Source organism: Siniperca chuatsi, linkage group LG4 (assembly GCF_020085105.1).
Source record: "Siniperca chuatsi isolate FFG_IHB_CAS linkage group LG4, ASM2008510v1, whole genome shotgun sequence".
NCBI lineage: Eukaryota > Metazoa > Chordata > Actinopteri > Centrarchiformes > Sinipercidae > Siniperca > Siniperca chuatsi.
This window is the reverse complement of record NC_058045.1, coordinates 11321217-11343572: the sequence shown is the minus strand read 5'-3', so window position 1 is coordinate 11343572 and position 22356 is coordinate 11321217. Positions and strand designations below refer to the sequence as shown.

Sequence of the window (22356 nt, the reverse complement as noted above, 5' to 3'; positions counted from 1 at the left end):
TTAGTTTGAGTTGCACACGTTACCACATTTTACAAGTGATTAGTTGCTCAAATAAGAAACCTACTGCTTGAATCTCAAGATTAATGTGTTCTCAATTCTTTTGTCATCATGACAATACTATACTAGTGACACCAATAAATTATGTATGTACAGGTTATGATGGTCGGCTTGAATATTTTGCATGTACGGATGAAAACAATGAGCATGTTGATAAACGAGTCTGAGAGCAATATGACTAATTTGAAAAGCAATGTGATTCCATTTTTATTACGATATACCTTTATTTTCTTCACATATGATGACGAATGAAAAATATGAAAACGATTGAGCGGACATGAACAGATGCTACCCATACACTTTAAATTCATGGTTTGATATATTGATTTCAGAATCAGAAATACTAATTTGATATGTATATGTCAAATATTACTATATTCAACTACATCTTTCTATAGGATCTCAATTTCAAATGTAAGAAAGGCAGCTTTTAATTTACTAGAAGATTAAATACTAGTGTATATTAAATATACTATTTAATCAATAATTGTGGGAAACTTAACATAAAGATGAATGCCAACAGCATATTCTATTGAACTAATCAAGCAACCTAACTCTGAACTGTTGAAACCCTGTTGCAACTTAAAAAGGTACAAAATCACCTTGAAAAGAAGGCTCTGCAATGTATTTTGTTAAACAATCCTATTTGAGAATATTTTAAGCCCTAAAACATATTGGCCTAGATGATAATCAAAATACAAATACAAAGCATGAGCATGAGCTTTTAATGGTATTACAGTCATACATTTTAAGATAAATGTGAGAAAATGTGAAAGGTTGTTTTTGACACTTTCATGTTGAGATTCACAAATGCTGAGCAGGAAAATATATTAACAGAGATTATGCAGTGGGCATCACTGTACAAAACAGCTCTAAATATATGTGTTGGGTTTTGAATTGGCACGTGCCTTCAGAAGACAGTTTTCAGCAAATCACTGAGCCAGGTGATGATGAAGTTATATTTTGGAAACACTGAAATGATTATGAGACTACAGTGTTAAAAGCATTTCAGGTAATTGTGCACAAACAGATGAGTACCTAAACCTGGAATGACGCAGTTCTGCTCCTGCTTTTGCTTGAATGTTAAAAAAAACAAACACTGATTTGCTTCAAATCAGAGTGATGGATGTGTGTTTTTTTTAGGTATGTAATTAACAATCACTCCCATTAATAATGAATGTGCTGACTGTTTTCTCAATTAATCATTTGGTCTATAAAGTGTCAGAAATTCTTGAGAAACGTCTATCACAATTTCCTGGATCCCAAATTGCTTGTTTTGTCCGGCCAACAGTCCAAAACCCAAATACATTCAGTTTACTATCACAAAAGACAAAGAAAAACAGGACATCTTCACAACTAAAAAGCTGAAATTTTTCTTGGAAAAATGATTAATCAACAAAATGGTTGCTGATGAATTTTCTGTCGATTGACTAATCAGTTAATTGACTAATTGTTTCAACTCTGGTTTCTTTTGATTTCACTTTGACTAATCAGATTTATTTTGGTTTTCTGAATGAAAGTATAGGATAAAGCTCCCAGGAAAAAAATACAACTTAAGAAATATCACTCTGCACATGTGGATGTGAAACAAAATAGAAAATTTAACAAAATTGTCATAGCTATTACATATGTCAGTAAAAAAATCTAAGTTGAACTTGAATGTTTGTAATCAATTGATATATTTGGTATGATGACTACTGGAGTTATAATACAAAACCAAGCTTGTGTTGCTATGGAGGTGACATGATTTTCTATGCCATTTCAATAGCCGGATCCTGAAGAGGTGAGCCAGCCTGGGGGTCTCTACTTTTCCCTGGTGCCTTTTTCTTGGAGTCCTTTTTCCTAAAGAAAATAAACATTAGAATAATTACAGGAGAGTAGTCATCAGCTGTAAGTAATGCAATTGCTTTTTAGATGTAGTTCGTCATCATTCTTTGTTAAAACTAAACACAAAGAAAAATTGTCTTACTTTGAATTAACTGTCAAGACAATCACAGTTATGATGACAGCGACAATAATGACAGCAAGCAGAACTCCACAGATGATTGCTGTTAAGAGGACAACAGTGTAACGGATGAGTAGGATTCATGTAAATACTAAAATTGAAACATTTGGATGCAGACAGTTGCAACCAGTCTAAAACAAAAACAGGGATCTGTTCTGCATACATTATCACTTTTAAAATAAGAAATAATTCAAAGTATATTGTAAATTAAGATGGTGTGTAGTTTGTCATGACTTTCATTGTGTGTCTACAGACCAATAGGAGTGTCTGGCTCATCCTCCTCCTCTTCATCACCATCATCTTAGAACCAAAACAATTAATATCAACGTGTTAAAAACATGATATCTTAGTACCATATTTTTGATAGTATCATTCCGGACTGATTAGTTTTAAAACATGTATTGACATATTGATATTTTAACATATATAATTATCAGCAACTGTACATAAGAGAGAGATTTGAGCTCACCGTGGATTCCATCACAGGTGGTGTTGCAGCTGTTATAGTCAAAAAATCTGTTTCCGTTTCCGATGCATCCAGACCAAAGGAATTTTTTGCATTTGTTGTGAACTGAATCGTAGTAGTATCTCAAAAACTGACCACTACAATCACCTGTGGCCTTTTTTAAGTGGCATGCTTTGGAGACTGTGAAGAAAAAAACATCATCCTTGTCATCACCATCATCATTAGAAGTAGTCATAGCAGTGGTTGCAGTTTATTAATAATACTGAAAACACAAATATAATTATGTAAAAACTGATCAGCTATTGATACAGTAGAGTATTAGATGATTACAATTTTATCAAGCAGTTTTATAAAAGCCACAGGTGTATTCATTAACACTTTCATCTATCATGAGTAGTCCTGCTCTTGCACCACTTGGTGGCGTATTGCTAGTACTCAATGCTGACACGTGTCAGCCTCTGAAGAAATAAAGTAATTACTTGAGGGAAAAAAATGTTTGTGAAAAACATTGACACACAAAATAGCATTGGCATTGATAACATGTAGATTTTGCGGCCATATATAACAAACATGCATTCAGCAACAACATTCAGACATAATGCAGGGATCCCCGCCTAAAATCAGCTTAAGGCAGATCTCAAGAAGTCCCCTCTCTGTCTCTGTCTCTCTCAGTTGCGATTGAGGAGGCTTGATGATGATGTAGTGTTTCCTTTAATGGTCCTTTAGGCCATAAAACTCATTAGTCAGTTCATGTTCCAAAGTCCTCAGAAAAAAGCCAGGAACAGAGTTAGTGGTGAATCAAGATGAATCCTTACATTAATCTTCTTGCACTATTAGTGTATAAAATCATCTTACCATCCATGGGATAGATATTTTCTGCGTTGGCGGAACAGTTTCTTATGCACTCCTTTTCATTTTGAAAACGGTTGGCATTTCCTCCTTTGCCTTTGTATAGGAAAGGATTGCACTGATCTTTGGCGGCGTCATAATACAGAGCAAAGTTAAAGCTTGAGCCTTCACCTTCATTATAGGGCAATTGACAGAAAGCTGTTGGATGATAAAAATAAACTGTTAGTTAGATAAGTTTTATTTGCAAAAGGCTCTGGTTTTCAAGCAATCAATATTTTGGTCAGAAGTACTATTGACTACGGAGTAAGCCGGTAAGATGACCATTGCACAGTTTCTGTATGATAGGTGTTTCAGTATAAATCATCAACAGATACCTGTGATCACATAACTAATGTTTAACCAACCTCTTCTCCAGAGACCCACTCCCTCTTTTTATGACAGCAATAAAAAGTGTCATTTTATGGTACATTTTCAGTCCTCTCACCCTTCATAGATTTCACAAAAGGGAAGTGGTTTCAAACGGTTCTTTTAAGATCAAACAATATGTGCTTGATTTTGGAGGGAAACTAACAAACTGGCTATTCCTGGATGCTCAAAATGTGGGCCTCCCCAATCATTTGCACCGTTGTGAGGTGAGATTAAGTTGCAGGTTGACATAGTTTCTGTTCATCGTGCTCAGGCTCAGACAGAAATGATCTCAGTGTTTAAAAGTTTGGAATTATAGAGGAAGGAAATGTCCAGTCAGCTTAGCACAATTGTTAGCAGTGTGTAAATAACATTTCCAGGAGGGTATCGGTACAGTAAATACCATCTTTTCTTTTTTTTGGTCACAGCTAAAGACTATCATTGTTGGCTTCAGTTGCAAGTAACAACATGAACATTAAGTTGGTTTACAAAAAAGGTCAAATAGAATTATATCCTGCTGAGAGATGCAGTCTAGACTTGCACAATGAACTGAAGTTTTTTCCATCAAGTCTATTGATTTCTGATTGAGCTGAATGATTTATTTCCCCCCTTACCACACGAAAATATGCAGGCGTCACTCTTATACTTTATATGATTCAGCCTACAGTTTATTTAGTCACCCGCCATGTTGTTCTGAAAGGACTAAAGGTGAAGCTTTATCTCCTTGATTCAGTTTTAGTGAAATCGAAACATTACATTTAAGTGAAAAACATTGACATATACAATATATGTAAAACACAATATTTTCACAATTATGTTTTTAAAAAAGCAGCAATTCACAAGGTTAACGCAAATTTTTCATTAAAGATGAGCCCATGTGCTAATAGCCTGGCCTATTCTGAAAAGTAAACCTCTGGTTAATAAACTGATCTTGCTGTTTTAAATTAACTGAAACTGAAGAAGAAAATAGTTTGATGTACCTGCAGTATTTGAATGGCTGATGTGGAATGCAGCAAAAGCAATCCCCCAAAACAGCAGGTGCTTCATCTTGCTGCTTGTCTGTGTGCTGTCTTTCCTGGAGTGAGGGTTGTAAACTACGGTGGGAGTGGGTTGTCATTACCGACCTTTGGACCGACATTTCTCTAATGGTGACACCTTCAATCAGAACAAAAGTTAACGGCAGGGATAGACATCTTCCTCTTTTCATTACCTTTATTATAGGTAAGAGGTTGTTATTTTTTACACTAGGGCGTAACCATATATAAGCAGCTCCATATACAGCGATCAATATGCAATAGCGTGTGATAATATTGCTATTGTTGGGTGTTATGTTTGAAACACCTATTTGAGTAGTGGGTCTTTACAGTATATTTATTGCCACCAAGTACAGAGTTTTCCAAGCCTCATTCAGGGAACATTCAGGCTCCAGTTAAACATGATGCCTGCTTCGCAGCAGCATCATACACAAGTAGACTGAGCCATAAGTCAGCATATTGACAAACAGTTACACTGTAGTTATTTTTGTCATTTCATGCAGCACGTGGAGACCTTATGCATCAAAACTGACATTACCTGAAACAATTTAAATAACTGCAAATGCAACCTGTTACAGACTCAACAGGTTCCCCCATCAACCAGCCTCCACGCAATCCCTCACCAGAATATTGATTACACACACCTGCTCCCCATCAGCACCCAATCACACCAGGATAAAAGCGCACCACTCACCCCAGTCAGTTGTCCAGTCTCGTTCAAGACAAGAAGGACTAATCTCTACTACTACGATCCTCTACTTCTACATGTTACCTCTTCATTGTGTCTCCACTTCCTCGTTCTTCCTCTCCAGCGTGTTCTCCACTCCACCCTGTGCCAGTGTGTTCCCTCTCCAGTGTGTGTCTCACATCATTCCACTCCAGCGGTTTCCATCTCCAGCGTGTACTTCTCTCCAGTGTGGCTTTCCTGCCAGCGGCCCCTCCATCATCAATGGATCAGTAAGGCTAAAGGACAGTATCTGGTTATATTCCTCATCTTCATCTATACCCATTACCTGCCATCTGTGTTTACTCTGCTGTTGTCATAATAAAACCACATCTTGTTCCATCTCGGTGTCTCCCGACTATCTGTCCGTAACAGAAGACCAGACCACCGATACAGCATGAGCACCACAGATCCATTTTAGGAGCTGGTTGACAGTCTCCACCGACTACTTTCCCCCAATCCATCTACCTCACACTAGCGAGCTCCTCCATCACTCCAATGTCGCTGCATATGAGGATACCATCGGCCTCGAACACTTCATCATGCTCTCCATCCGAGTGGCCACTCGTATGCAGGCGTGTCTAGAAGAACACCAGGGCCAGTCCTTCGTCTCACCATCCCTCCACCAGCCAGAGCCCATCAGCCCTCCAGAACCAGTATCTAAACCCATGCAACTGGAAAGTAATCGCCTGACTCCGGCTGAGCGGCAGAGGGGGCTGGCCCAGGGTTTATGCCTGTATTGTGGTGCTGCGGGGCATGTGATCACAACATGCCCCATCCGTCCACCTCGTTCCACAGTGAGTACCATCTTCCCCTCCATTAATAAAATGAAGCCACTCTCAACCATTGTAAAACTTACTGCACCCAATATCTCCATTCCAGTCCATGCTCTCCTCAACTCCGGGTCAGCTGGCAACTTCATCTCAGGGTGCCCTCTGCCGCCAGCTCAACCTCCAAACCATCAACACACCATCCATCTACCAGATTCACTCCGTGACTGGTCAACCCCTCAGCTAGAACCATTTCCAGTTGAGTGCTGCCCCAGTCACACTCCAGGTAGGGCTATTCCATAAGGAACAGTAACACCTACTGGTTCTGAAGGATTCCACCGTTGATGTGATTCTAGGGCACCCGTGGTTGAAGCAGGCATTTCCTGGACCACCGGCGAGATTCTGAAGTGGGGCGACACCTGCTTCCCGGACTATTTCCCGCACCGACCTCAACCTCCCGCTCTGCGCTCTGAGATGCTACCGGTATGCTCCACCTCCATCGAGAGCCCGGTGGAGAAACAGTCTGTGGACATCTCTTCATGTTACGCCCCCTTCAGAGACGTTTTTTTGCCCCAAAAAAGCCTCAAAGCTGCTTCCACACGGGCCATGGGACTGCGCTATAGGTCTACTTCAGGGTAAGCCAGTGCCCCATGGGAAGATATACCTGTTATCCATCCCAGAACAAAAGGCCATGGAGGAGTACATCCGTGAAGCATTACAACAAGGCTAAATCCGTCCATCCACTTCCCCTGCTACTTCCAGTTGTTTCTTTGTGGCTAAAAAGGTTGGTGGCTTGCCGCCTTGCATCGACTACAGGGGCCTCAAGATCCCGGTCAACTTCCGTTACCCACTTCCCCTCGTCCCAGCGGCTCTGGAACATCTCCGCTGTGCCACTGTTTTCACAAAGTTGGACCTCCGCAGCACCTACAACCTCATCCGAATACATGAGGGGGACAAGTGGAAGACAGCCTTCGTAACTCCAACAGGACATTATGAATACCTGGTCATGCCTTACGGTCTGGTCAATGCCCCCTCCATATTCCATGACTTCATCCATGAGGTGCTCCGAGAGTTCCTCCACAAGTTCATCCTGGTCTACATTCACGACATCCTGATCTACTCCCGGAGCATGGCAGAACATCGCCACCACGTTGCGGAGGTCCTGAAACGCCTGAGGGAGTTCCAGCTCTTCCTAAAAGCTGAGAAGTGTTCCTTCCACCAACCCTCAGTGCAGTTTCTTGGCTATACCATCAGCAACAGTGGCATCCAGATGGACGAGGGGAAGGTCAACGCCATAAGAACCTGGCCCACTCCGTCAACCATCAAGGAACTCCAGAGATTTCTCGGTTTTGCCAACTTCTACCGATGATTCATCCAGGGCTACAGTTCCATTGTGTATCCACTTACCAATCTACTCCGTAATAAGCCCAAGTCACTGTCCTGGTCAGCAGCTGCAAACGAGGCCTTCAACACCCTAAAAGAAGCCTTCACCAACGCACCGCTCCTCGTCCACCCCGACCCGGAGAAACCCTTCATCGTCGAGGTGGACGACTCCACTGCAGGAGTAGGAGCGGTGCTCTCGCAGCAGCAGGGGAATCCAGCCAGACTCCACCCATGTACCTCCTTCTCCTGTAAACTCAGCCCAGCTGAGAGGAACTATGACATCGGCAACCGAGAATTTCTAGCCATAAAACTGGCCCTAGAATACCTATGAGATGCCAAGAGGCTGAACCCACGCTAGGCCCGCTGGGCATTAATCTTTACACGATTCTGTTTCAAAATGTCCCATCTTCCTGGCTCCAAGAATGGCAAAGCAGATGCACTATCCCACCTATATACCTCCGAAGAGACCACAGAGGAACCAGAACACATCATTCCCAAGAACATCATCATTAATCCCATACAATGGGCGGACCACTTGGTACCGCCTCCTCCGACGCTCCACCGGGTTGTCCACTGGGCTTGCAATATGTGCGCAGAACACAACGCAACCCACTCATCCACTCCTTGCACTCTTCACTGGGCACTGGCCACCCAGGGGCCAATGAAACCCTCTTGCTGCTAAGAGAGCACGGTGGCTAAACATGGCTAGGGATGTGAGAAGGTACGTCCAGGGATGTCAGGACTGTGCCATCTCTAAAAGCCCTCACCACCTTCCATCCGGCAAGTTACTTCCTCTGCCCGTTCCCAATAGGCCCTGGTCACACCTAGGGGTGGATTTTATAACCAACCTACCGGCCTCCGATAACAACACCTGCATCCTAGTAGTAGTAGTAGTAGTAGTAGACAGGTTCTCCAAATCATGCCAACTACTACCCCTCAAGGGCCTACCCACAGCAATGGAAACTGCAGAACTTCTCTTTAACCACATATTCTGCTACTATGGTATACCAGAAGACATCGTATCAGACCGTGGACCTCAGTTCATTTCCAGAGTTTGGAGAGCCTTCCTCTCCCTCCTAGGTGTGACAGTAAGCCTATCATCTGGGTACCATCCGCAGTCTAACGGGCAGACGGAAAGAAAGATCCAAGAGATTGGTCAGTTCCTGCGTACCTTCTGCCATGGCCACCGGAACTCTTGGAACCAGTTCCTGGGTTGGGCCAAGTACGCCCAAAACTCCCTCCACCAGCCTACCACTGGACTCACTCCCTTCCAGTGCGTACTCGGTTACCAACCCCCTCTCTTGCCGTGGTCAGGAGAACCATCAGAGGTACCTGCTTTGGACTACTGGTTCCGAGAGAGCAAGAGGGTCTGGGACACTGCTCACCATCAGCTGCAGTGAGCACTCCACAGACGCAGAATGACGGCTGACCTACGACGATCTACTACCCCAGTCTATCAGCCTGGTCAGAAGGTCTAGCTGTCTACCCGGGAACACCAGGATGCGTCTGCCCTGCAGCAAGCTAAGTCGCAGATTCATTGGTCCCTTCACCATCACAAAACAGATCAACCCAGTCACATACCAACTTCAACTTCCACCTCAGTACAAAATTCACCCAACCTTCCATGTATCTTTCCTCAAACCTCACCACCCTTCTGTCTCTGTCTCCACAGAACCTGGCGCAGCAGCGGAACCCCCCCTTCCTCTTATCCTGGAAGATGGAACAGCATACCGAGTCAATGAGATCTTGGACTCCCGGCACCGTGGTGGACAACTGGAATACCTCGTGGACTGGGAGGACTACGGTCCAGAGGAGCGCTCTTGGGTACCCAGGCAGACGACTTTCACGCCATTCACCTAGATCGACCTGCCCCCGGGGAAGAGGAAGACCACCACGGCGTCGGGGTGGGTACTGTTACAGACTCGCCAGGTTCCCCCGTCAGCCAGCCTCCATGCGATCCCTCACCAGAATACTGATTACACACACCTGCTCCCCATCAGCACCCAATCACACCAGGATAAAAGCACACTACTCATCCCAGTCAGTTGTCCGGTCTCGTTCAAGAAAAAAAGGACAAATCTCTACTACTACGATCCTCTACTTCTATGTGCTACCTCTTCATCATGTCTCCACTTCCTCGTTCTTCCTCTCCAGCATGTTCTCCACTCCACCCTGTGCCAGTGTGTTCCCTCTCCAGTGTGTGTCACTCGTCATTCCACTCCAGTGGTTTCCTTCTCAAGTGTGTACTTCTCTCCGGTGTGGCTTTCCTGCCAGCGGCCCCTCCATCATCAACGGATCAGTAAGGCTAAAGGACAGTATCTGGTTATATACCTCATTTTCATCTATACCCATTACCTACCATCTGTGTTTACTCTGCTGTTGTCATAATAAAACCACATCTTGTTCCATCTCTGTGTCTCCCAACTATCTGTCCATAACACAACCTAACTTTTTGCAGAGGGCTTAATTAGAAAGAATTTTTATAAAGTTCAAATCCCCCTGTCATACAGTTACCTCAGGGAGTTACTCTATCCTCTTATTTTGTCATTTTGGCTGAAATACTCATGTCAGCTTTCCATTCTCACAGTTTAATCTTTAGTATGTGATAATCCTCGTCACGAGCAAAACAATTTGTAATTATGTCTTCAAAGAGTATGATGTAAGATAGATCGATAGATAGATTTGTCACCTAAATATAAATGGTAATGTTGAAGGAAAACTAGAATAGTTTACAGATCCCCTCCAGAAGTGTCTTGAGTCATACAAAAATACTCTGCAAGGAATAATAATTTGTGTCTAATATGGTTTTTCCTAGTTAATTACATGCTGCCTTATCCCTTGTTAAACAATCAAGAATCTATGAATATTTGTTGTTTCAAAAGTTTAACTGTTGTGCACAAGATGTCTCCTACTCTTCAGAAAGGTTCATTCTCAGTGTATGTGCACTGGGGGGTTCATGTCTCCACATCACACTTGTGTAAGTTGCATATTAGACCATGATTGGCTTCCAAACTATGGTTGTAATGTTACATCATCCTGCTCATATGTACACATCTTAAATTGAGAGTATTAAAGGTGAGCATGGAGAAACTTTTCCCCTTCAGCTAATGAATGTGAAACCGTGAAACTGTAGTGTCAAACTCTTCACATACATCATTATGTACAGTGAAGCATCCAACATCCAAGTGAAGTAACAATAAGCAAAGAACATTTTTGAGTGGAGAGGGGCTTTAAAAGACATTCTAAGCACTGTACATTTATCATGAGACTACAAGGTTAGAAGGTAAAAAGTAATAATTTAGAACTATGTATGTATGGGGTACACTGTTGTAGGCATTCTTTTTTATTTTTATTTTTTTTGCCCCATAATGTTAACTTTGCCTTGTAATCTCATGATGTCTGGACAGTGGGCACCAGATCAATTAAACAGCAACTTGCAGAAAGGTGGGGCAAAGGGAAAACCCATTTAACATGTATTTTACAGTGTTGTCTCCAGAGTCTCTATGTGCACTCTATTAACGTCAAATTGTATCACAACAGCCAAGCTTTCATCAAAAATAGTGACCCCATAGTTTTTCGATAGGGTGATACATTTTGAGTGACAGCACAAACAGGTTGCTAGTAGTGTGCAGGTCCGTCTTGTGGAGTCCCCACACCTCACCTGTCAATATTTGGTCAACCCATCTGTCTTTTGAACCTCCAGCGTGCAGATTTCTGTGTAACACCGGGGGCACGTGCATGCCGTTCAGCATTTCTCGCACCCTTCGTCCGCCGTCAGCCCGAGCCCTAAATGAGTGACTTCGCGTGGATGCGGTCGCCGCTGTTGAGCTGTCACTCTCCGGTGACCAGCTGACTCTGGAGGCTGGTTTTGTTGTTGCTCTGACGTCAGTGTGAGCTACAATGAAGCTGACAACATGGGTATAAAAGCCGGTTTGAAGGCTGACGCTCGGGTGCTCCAAGCTCCTGCTATGCACCGGGTTAACATCAGGCTACCACATCAGGGAGGGCTGAGGGGAGCAAGATGCACTTTCTGAGCTTCACACCCATCGTTCTACTACAGCTGACTTTTCACGCTGTACTGCATGGTAAGATCTTTGATTAGTGCAAAAAGTAACCTGTTAGGACGTAAATACTTTGGATGCACTTTTAGATTTGTGTTAAGGTGAAAGAAGAAGAAGAAGAAGAAAATATTTGCTCTACAGCAGGATGTTTGGGCCATTTAGCACTGGCACGGTCTTGAGCCAAGGATGCTTCATGGCAGGTGTCTCCATCCACCTGCACATGCTCTCTCTGAGGAAGAGGGTGATATGAAATGATGCCACTTGTCTCTGACATTAATACTCTACTGACATTAATACTGAATGTCTGTTCTAAATCATTTTATTTTTGTTTTATTTATAAAATGAGTATTAATGCTGCATTGTGTGTGGAACTGTGTGTCAGATTATTATAATATATTTTAATGTACAGTGGGACATAATTATTTTTTCTGTCTGTTTCAGGTGCCAAATGGACATACAATGGTAAGTCTGATGTCTTTGTCAGTGGTAGATCATAAAAGGGGTAGATATATATTTTTTACATCCAGTTTCCTCCTTTGATGCATTTGCAGTCCCAGTCCATGTGCACATGTATGTCTTGATCACTCACTGTAGTGGTCTACCCTTAAACCAGCATTAACCAATAGAGTGTTAGAATTCAATTTGATGCAACTCTCTGATAGGGAATAACCAAGTCAGAGAAGATGTTATTGTTGTTTTGTGATAACAGTATTGGATGCAGTGCTTTGTGATCAAGAGGAAAAAAACACTCTGTGACCCTTCTTTGACCTCCAAAGACAATCAGCACTGACATCCCCCCGTCACCTCATGTAATTGCAGAGTTCATTACAGACCCTGCAATGCAACATTTCATAATTGGCTGACTGCCTTTGTCTCATGCCTTAAGGACTATGGATAGGGACTTCTTGAACCATGACTATCTCTTACATAAACTGTGCTCAGAGCATAATCTTGTCATTGTGTCAGTGCTTCTCAAAAGTATGTTAAATTCAGGGACTAATGTTAAAACTAATAAGTAGACAGGTGAAGGAATTCAGTGTAAAATAATTTTTCTACAACAATTATTTTGGACAAATATTAAATATTGTTTTGACTACTAGAATCATTGGTCAAACCCACTGTCCTCTTTTTAAGATAACTTTATAGTGTGCAAATTCTTTCACACAGGCACATTGGGATGAATAAGAAAAGAGCTACTTTTCTGAACAGTAATTTATGGTCAAATAATTATAGTTAGAGGAAATTATACTTGCTTAATACGGACCTCTGAGAGAGGCTGATACACTCTGGTTTTAATTATAGCATTGGCTTGGCATTAATGGGAGCAAATGGCCCTTTGTGGATTCTGTTCACACAACTGTTCATGTGGAAATTTTGAAAATCGAAACAACACCTAAACAAACAATAGAAAATTAGACTGGGATCATTTCTAATTTATGTGTTAGCACAGGGAATACCTTAACAATGTGGCAAAATAAATGATGCTTCATTCCTGTGCTGTACTTGGCCAAAGTCATGTACACGTGTAGATGTAAACACTTGCTTACACAAAAATGCATATAGTGCATTATACTTAATAAATACAACAATTAAACAGTCAGAAACCTGTGCTATCTTAATGATAACAAATTAACTAGGAGTCAAAATGAGAAGGTTTTCATGACCACTGAAGAAAGATGCAATATGAAAAAACAACCCTCTGGCCTCCTCTGAAGTGCAGCGTGGTGGATTTCATCCTCAGCTACAGTCAAACCCTCAAGAGGCCTTGTCAGAGTAGTCAGAAGTCTGGAGGGCTGGTAGCACTTTCTGTTGACGGGGGCACAGCTGAGTCACACGATTCATCTCCACCTCAACACTCCACCCTCTGGCAGAGGACAAAACCGTGGAGTGAAATAAATTATGTTGATGATGACTGTTGTAGTTTTTTCACCCTGCTCTACTATTTTTTTCTACTCTGACCATTGATATTGATGATTGTTATGTTAAACAGTTTACTCTACAGAAATATATAAATCTTCTAATTTTACATTTCTTTTACATAGGAAAGGCCCCATATTTTAGAAATTGCCCACAGTCATGTATGTTCTGCCAAGGGGTCACCAAAGGTCACTGAAGGCCATTATTAAAGAGCAAACTGGGTCTAATTAAAACAGTAAATGAAGTGGATACTGAGTAATCATAGCCATAAGAGTAACTTTCTTTTTTATTATGAGGAGGGTTTGCCTAGATTGAACTTTGAGTTTTGCTTCAAACAAGTATTCAGTGATTTCACAGCTTCACTGAATGCCTTTTGGCATGTCTTGTACAATTAATCCACATTTGTCTGGGAACTGTCGGGATGGGGACAGGCTTCACGCTGCATCATTCATATTTAACCACAGTCATCTGGCATATGGTGAATGGTGGATTTTTAGATGAATTCTGGACAGATGAATGAATGAATTAGTGGCAAGTATGCAGAAGTGATGAGAGCACTGGTACATTCAGGGCCCTTCATGGTGTTTTCTATTCCGCTACAATTATGTAATTTCAGACTTGATAGGGTCCATTCACCTGATACTGAGCATCATGTTTGAAAAGCTCAGTATGGATCCTTACACTTCAGTCAATACACTGAATGAAAATATTGAGAGCTTCCTGATTTTATTTTTTGCATCATTTCTCATTAACATTTTTTTCTCTCCTGTATTAGGCCTATATCCAAGGCCAGTGTGCCTCATTGCCTCTGCAGACACCCTATTGAGAGACACCCTCATGCAGCTGAGTTCACTTTCTAAAATGCATGACTTGATCTGCAAATGTGGCCATTTTCGGTGTCCTGTGCTTTATAGAAACCTTTCATTTGGAGAGAGACAGCGTTCTCACTGGCTCTCCCCACAAACAACAGCCTGGTTCTCACTCTCGCTGCTTTAGAAAGTGCCAAGAGCGAAGCCACGGGCCTCTCCCATTCCGCCTTGTGCATAGATAATAATACTTCACTTTGATTACAGATAAAATGAATAAGCCCTGGCCATCTTTGGAGCCATCCCCTAGTCAACTTCATACTGGGGCATGCTTTGCTCATTTGCCCTTTAAAATGGAACAGTTTAACATTTGAAAAGACATGCAATGTATCCCTACTAGTGTTCTGAGGTGAAATACAGTTTTTGGATGATGTAGAATATACGGTGTATGGGACCACTACATTAAGGTGCAAATATCTACCAAAGGGGCTTTATTGGTAATAATTTATATTGATGCTGTTGCAGGGCCAGAGGGAGAGCACAACTGGTCCAAGCGTTATCCATATTGTGGTGGAGCTTTCCAGTCTCCAATAGACATCAAATCAGAGTTGCTAAGGTTCGACCCAACTTTACATCCAATTGAGGTTCAAAACTACAACCTGTCGCCCATTGATCAGCTTACTCTTGGAAACAATGGACATTCTAGTGAGTATAAATCATCAGTATAATCGACAAAATACATATTATGGTACAGAACGTATAATTAAATGTGTATTTTAATTCCAGATATTCAATTCTCAAACTAATTTTATCACAGTAACACAACTATGTATCAAACTAAGAAAATACCCAAGAACAGAAAAAGTGCACACTACGTTTTGTTTGTCTTGGGATCTAGAAATTCTTCAAATCAAAGTGATGCACTAGTCATGTATTCATTAGAAATGGTCACACATAAACATGGAGGAGTCTGTTCTTGCTGTAGAGACCTAATTTCTGGGGCAACCTAAAGAAAATGATACGTGGATCTTTCTACATCTGCCACAGCAATTTTCCTTAATCACTCTCTTATTATCTTAGCTGTCCTTTCACCGAAAGAAAGAGCTCCACGTTTAGTCTGGGGAAAATATGAGCAGAGATTAGTCATCTGCTCTGCCTCTTCTGGGTGTGATGCATCTTAACAAAAGAAACCAGCTTCAGTTTAACGTCCGATATCTATTTACAACAAAGTCTTAAATTTAATTGCTAAATATAGCAGAGCATAAACAACCATGCCCATGTGCCACAGAATAAAATATTTTGATGACTTAGGCAGATGAATATGATCGTTCCACAAAATTATAGTTTTTTTGAATGATTCTGCTTTGTTTGAAGATAAGAAACAGTTTCAGTCAGAGAAAACTGTGGCACTAAACATTATGCTGAATGCAGAACTAGTGTCATTTTTTTCTTATATGTTACTTTAAGCTTGATGTAGAAATTGCTATATATGAGAAATGTCAGTGACAAACTCTGTATAGCCAAACATCTATGTAATGTCTGCCCTGTGTTGGTGATGATTCAGTTGTTGTAATACTGATGTAAGTAAACTGTAAGTCACTGACAGAATGCAAAGACCAGACAAATGCTTATGTGTGCATGCCTGATGGGCCTCAGTGCCACAAGCTCAGTGGCATCACATCATCAGCGTGACGTGTGTTTGAAATAAGCTGACAGAGTTTTTTCACTTGTAAACATTCGTCATGCACTGACAGACATGTGGAAAGGGCCCTGCGTCACTCCACCATAAAGTGTCTTAAACATAGCTACACAGCTTTTTCTAAAAGGACACAGAGTGAGCCACGCTGACTTCTTCAGTTTAGATAAAGTTAAAGTTGATGTTTCTTGATCCCCTGATGTTAACTGAAGTAACCCCTACCCTGCTCTGTTATGTGTGGTGGGGTTTCATGTCTCTTGATCCACAGTACAAGTATCACTGCCCTCTAAGATGTACATCTCTAGCCTGCCACATCGTTACACGGCAGCTCAACTCCATTTCCACTGGGGCTCCTCCAGCAGACCTGCAGGCTCTGAACACATGGTGAACAGTAAGCAGTATGCAGCAGAGGTAAACAAAGCAAACAGCACTTCTTGCTATTGATGTAAAAGATGATAACTAAATACATTTACTCTAGTACTGTACCTAAGTACAATTACAAGGTACATGTACTTTACTTGAATATTTCCATTTTTTGCTACTTTATACTTGTACTCCACAACATTTCAGAGACAAATATTGTACTTTTTACTCCACTACATTTATCAGACAGTTATAGTTAATAGTTACTTTGCAGATTAAGATTTTACAGTTGTATAGAACAGTGTATATGTAATATGATGCTTTGTCATAGTATACACCACACCCAACATTATATAAAGTTATTAGAATCAGCTCCAACTTCACCAAATTAAAATGCTGCTTACAACTTAATGCACAAGTAATAATATATCTATAACATATATATGTGATATGATACATGTAACACTCTGAATGGTGCTATTTTGCAAGAGTAATTTTACTTTTAATACTTAAATTACATTTTGCTAATAATCCTTTACTTACTGTACTTTTACCTAAGTACATTTTTAATGTAGGACTTTTACTTGTATTTTTATACTGTAGTATTGCTACTTTTGCTTAAATAAAATATATCAGTATTTCAGTAAAAGGTCAATGAATGGTAAGTTATCAGTTATCATTGAATTTAGCTCAGTCCATTCATTTAAATAGGTCTGTCACTCATCTGCAGCATCAGGCGACAGCATCTCTGGCACCAGACGAATGATTTAATACTTTATGACTTAAACGCGTGACATTTGACTGGCAGAGGAATCAGAGCCACTGAGGCTTATAGAAACTGCTCAAGCTGAAGAAACACTCAAAACCTCAGCATCTGCGTATTACTGATCCAGTTTCTTGACACTGTGGCAGACATTTAGTTGACATCTACCCGCCAGACAGTTTCAGAAAAAGCTTATTGGGCATCTTCCACTTTTATTTTGTAATTGACTGTAAAGTACAATAGAATGCTTGTATAAAACACATTCTAATTAAAGATACTTTTTTAACAATAAACAATAAACTAGTCTTTAAACTCTCGACAACTGACGTTATAAAGAGAGGACAGTTAAGGTCATAGTTGTTTATTCAAAATAAATCATCCCTTTCTATCAGATTAGCATATTTTACGATTTAGTTGCACATACTAAAAGGCAAAGACATAATTTCAGTAAACCTCAGTATGTACAGTATGACAATGTGTCTTATTTCTGCAGGATTTAAGGGGATTAGAGAACCAGACTATTATATGCTTTGGTTTTCAACCACCTCTAGAAAGGAGTGGCTGTCTGTGCTATTTAACATGTCAAGCCCTGTTAGCAGTTTTCACACAGTAGTTTGCTCTGTTTACTTTGATACTTCAAGTAAAGCAGACAAAAGTAAGAGTCTCTTTTACAACAAAAATAGGAGACTTTTTTTATATAATTTGGTATCATTTGAATTACAGTGGGTAGAAGCTGAAATGGTTACAACCTGTGTGCTTTTATGTGACCATGCCCCAGCTGCAGCACAGCCACATATAAGGTGCTGTGGTTTGACCTGACTTTCTTAAGTGGACACGTTGAGAACATGCATCTTTTCAAGTCTCTCCAGAGTCCAGAACCACAGTTCCTTGATGACATGTTGTTTTGGAGGGATGGAATGATGGGAAATTGAACATTTCCCAGAAATAGTTTAAATGTCCACCTTAATTCCCAAGACAGAACAAAGTCCATAAATACAATTTCATCATATTTGGCCAGAATGATGGCCAGAACATGCCTTTGTGTTGCACCGAATACACAACTGACAGTCTGGTATTTATATATGTGCTGTAACAGACCACCTACTGTAATACATCTCCAGTGTTTTCTCATGTGCTTTTGTCATAGACTTTCCACCAATATTACATCCCCTGAACACCAGCAGCTATTTCCCATACAATGGAACACATGTAATAATTAGTGACAACACTTAAAGCAAATTTGCTTTTATAAAAAGAAAATCTAAAAGAAATCTAAACGGGGAAGATGGTATAACCATGTAATCTCTTGTGCATGCTCCCTGAAACTGCTCTGCATGGCGTTTACACAAAAAAAATGTAGTAAGACAGGTCATTCTATTTCAAAATAAGGTTTTGACAATTTTTTTTCCACTTAAATCTTTTTTGGCAAGAGATTTACGACATTAAATAATTACAGAAACAAAAAAAGTGTTTGGAAAATGCATTCACTTTTTTTTCTGTTATTCATGCAGTCCTGTTAATAGATTCATTTGTAGCTTTGTTCCAATATCACAGTTTTGAGTCTTGTATAATTTCCCATTGTCCTTCCAAGTGTGCTTCTTGTTGTGTCAACATATGTGTCAGTTTTTCCATTAAGAAGATTTCTTCATCAAGTATTAGCCATTGGTTCTGACATCTATGTTACTGCTTACTTTTCACCTTGGATGTAATAAAGAAACAAATCAGATTTTTCAGCCAACCATCTCAAGTATTCACTACTTTCAACTACGTGCTATTTTTGTTTGTTCCACGGGATCTTGACTTATTTCTCTTTTCTCTCACAGATGCATGTAGTACACTTCAATTCAGACAAGTATCCCAATATGTCCATGGCTGTAGACAAATCTGACGGCCTGGCTGTGCTGGGTGTCCTGATTGAGGTGGGAAGTTGTGGACTCTGTGTGTGTGTGTGTGTGTGTGTGTGTGTGTGTGTATCTAACTATGTTTTTCATACAGGTTGGAGAGTCCAATCCAGCATTTGAACAGTTTCTGAAGTTCATCAATGGTATCAAATACAGGGGTGAGTCTAAAGTGATGATTTTCTGAATATAAGTCACAAGTAGTGAACAATATCAGCTACCTTGGTGATACACAGTCATTTAACACATAAACCGTGGCAATAAGCGCTTTGGTTAATTTCTTTCTGGGTTTGGGGTCAGAATCTGTTACAACAGATACAAATGACTTCTGTTTTTCTTTCAACTGGCAGATCAGAGAGTGCAGGTGCCTGGTTTCAACATCAGAGCACTGCTGCCTGAACGTTTGGATGAGTATTATCGCTACGACGGGTCACTGACGACTCCTCCATGCTATCCCAGTGTCCTGTGGACATTGTTCAGGAATCATGTTACAATATCTCGCAAACAGGTCCTCTGTCAGTGTTTGCAGATTTGATATTAGAATAAATGAGCCAACGTTAAACTGACGTTAAATAGATTTTTCAGACATTTTAATATGGTCTGCCCCTTACTTTAACCTTAATTGGTGTGGAAAAGTCTCTGTGCATAACATCCGTTTGTTTTGCTGTGTCTAATTAGTTTCTGGCCCTGGCAACAGCCCTCTACTCCTCCCATGCCCAGGACTCAGCCCCTGTGCCTCTGAATGACAACTACAGGAAACCACAGCTCGCCAACAGCCGAGTTGTGCTGGTATCTTTTAAGGAGGGTAAGTATGGTCTTCAGAATGAATGCTTGCTTTATTGTTGGAGCATGAGTGCAAAGGTCACATGAATGACATGGCCACTGTGCTGCTTTAAAAATGTCCAAAGGAGGGGTTTGAATGATGTAAGGGCATTTCTTCTTCTACAAAGTCACACTTGTATGGCATCACCTGCTTGTGGTTGAGCTTTCACATAGATGTCTTTCTTAAGCATCTTTAAAGTTGATGAAACTTTGATGAGCTTGTTGGAAAGTAGGCCATCTTTTATACATTTAGACACAACAAATTAACCATCCCTCTGACATACTAAGAATGTCTGCAGTCCTTAAATTTGTCTTTAAAGGCTTACTTTTATGTGGTTGGCTGGTTTACCACACTGTATGGTATTTAGGTCCATATAGTGTGGTATGAATGTGCATGTTTTCCTCATTTTCAAAGCTTCCCTTTCAGAGCTATGCTTTTCTAATGGCACATGTGTTTTGACATGGCAGTGTGGAATCCTCTGCTATTAGCTTTCCTGAGCAGCGTTTAGCCGGCAATGGCTTGTGCTTTTAGTTTATCACTACAGGCAGTGCTGCTGCATGCTTGGCGTGAAGGCCCGTAGTCGTTCCAAGGAATATCCCACATGCTGGGGTGTTCAACAAGCTGTGATTGGCTGTGTGTCTGATGCAGGCAGAGGACTGCACAGTACTCTTACAGTCACATCTCCGCTCACGAGGAAACGAATCGTTCAGCAGCTGCTGGTTGGCGACCTAGCTGACCTGGCTGATGAAGGGCTCAATCAGCTCCTACCAAGTGGCTCAGAGAAGCTTCATGCTGGCAAGAAGAAAGACCTCAAAAACCAGCAGAGTGAGACGCTAGCCAAATCCAAACAACAAATGCTGAATCCATCCCTGTGGAAGAAGAGCCAGAACGACCGCTCTCTGGGAAAGTTAGGGCTGGCTGAAGACGCACTGTGCTACGTCTCGCTGGAGCAGAGAGTTTTACATCAGCTCAAACAGTCCCACACTGAGAACCAGCTGGTTCAGGCTCTCAGTGATGCAGTTTTCCCTGAGCTCAACCTCAAGAGCTACCTGGACTGTAAATCAGACTTAGCCCTCCCCGCTATCAGACATATTCTCCGTAGACGGCCAACAGATGAGGCTTTTGAGTTAGATCGCTCTCTGACAAAAGCCTTGATGAATCAGAGGAAGACTTCACCAGCAATCAAGCAAAGTGTGCCAATGACAAACTATGGCGGTCTCCCCTATGCTACTGTTCCCAGGAAACCACACAGCCAGGGTTATCCACATCCTTGGCTTTTGCCAATGGAGTGGGAAGACTAGAGAGATTCCTGACATAGTTGAGACTCACATTATGTCACTTTTTGTAGCAGACATCAGTTGTGTGTCCCACAATGAAAGACTAAAGCCACAGCCTGCATTCCTTTGACCAAACTTTCTCACAAATGTATTTAATATTAAATTATTATTTCCAGTGTGTGAACATAATTATAAAACGACTGTAATATGAGTTAATTTACTGTAGTTATTGTTTTAGAAAACATACACCTATGTATAACCAGTCATCACCCGTTACTGTTCTCAGTACTGTAAACAGATTCTAAAACATTAACCAATTCTCAATATGTAGATTTTTGGCCTGAAACATTTACTTTTTCACAATAGGCTTTAGGTATGTTTGCATAATTTTGCCAATACAGTGCTTTAAAATAAATTTCTACAAAGCACATATTTCATGCTTGAAAATCTAAATGCATCAAGCCACACGTGGTACATAAAATGTCTGGCAAAGAATATTTATAGTGTTATATTGTACGCCAAGTTCAGTTCTATAGTATTTGAATTGCAGAGCTATACTAGTAATTACTGTCTTGCACAATGTAGAGATGCAGCTCAACCAAAAGAATTTACAAGAGCTTGAGTGCTTTACGTCAAAATCCCTGTCTTCTGTTACAATTTGTTCTTCTGTTCAAAATGCCATTTACAATAAGCAAGGAAACAGCTAATGTACATGGGGAACTATTTTAAATAAAAGCATTTTAAATGAAGCACATATGGTAAATGTTTTCCCTACTGCATTTGCATCTTTCACTGTGAACTTGCATAACTAGTATTATTATTATAAATTAAAAAATGTATATATTTTCAGGAACACATGGGGCTGTCAGCATACACTGAACAAAACTTTGCAAAACTGCCTGGAAATAGACTCGCTGTCTCATTTAAACATCATCATAGTATAGTCTTTATACATATTCAGTAACAAAGAGATCGGTGTGCAACTGCTTGTGTGTGTGTGAGAGAGAGAGAGAGAGAGAGAGAGAGAGAGAGAGAGAGAGAGAGAGAGAGAGAGAGTGT

At 40.8% G+C, this 22356-nt stretch overlaps 2 protein-coding genes across 3 annotated transcripts; one reads left to right on the top strand and one right to left on the bottom strand.

Annotated features, from left to right (window-relative positions):
• Positions 1-768: 768 nt before the first annotated feature.
• Positions 769-4920, bottom strand: si:dkeyp-73b11.8 (BPTI/Kunitz domain-containing protein). Its single transcript, XM_044194361.1, has 6 exons — positions 4763-4920; positions 3384-3575; positions 2532-2708; positions 2318-2362; positions 2027-2105; positions 769-1899 (listed from the first exon to the last, which is right to left on the bottom strand). The coding sequence occupies exons 1-6, from the start codon at positions 4827-4829 to the stop codon at positions 1809-1811; spliced, it is 651 nt and encodes a 216-aa protein (XP_044050296.1). The 5' UTR covers positions 4830-4920; the 3' UTR covers positions 769-1808.
• ca12 (carbonic anhydrase XII) lies at positions 3582-22046 on the top strand. Of its 2 annotated transcripts, XM_044194353.1 has the most exons (11): positions 3582-4009; positions 5629-5773; positions 9366-9597; positions 12196-12216; positions 15003-15182; positions 16442-16584; positions 19123-19218; positions 19295-19358; positions 19548-19705; positions 19876-20002; positions 20669-22046. In XM_044194353.1, exons 1-11 carry the CDS (start codon positions 3966-3968, stop codon positions 21319-21321), a joined length of 1863 nt encoding a protein of 620 aa, XP_044050288.1. In that variant the 5' UTR covers positions 3582-3965; the 3' UTR covers positions 21322-22046. The 2 variants fall into 2 exon arrangements, with proteins under 2 accessions (XP_044050288.1, XP_044050290.1); XM_044194355.1 differs by lacking the exons at positions 3582-4009; positions 5629-5773; positions 9366-9597 and adding an exon at positions 10937-11778.
• Positions 22047-22356: the final 310 nt, after the last annotated feature.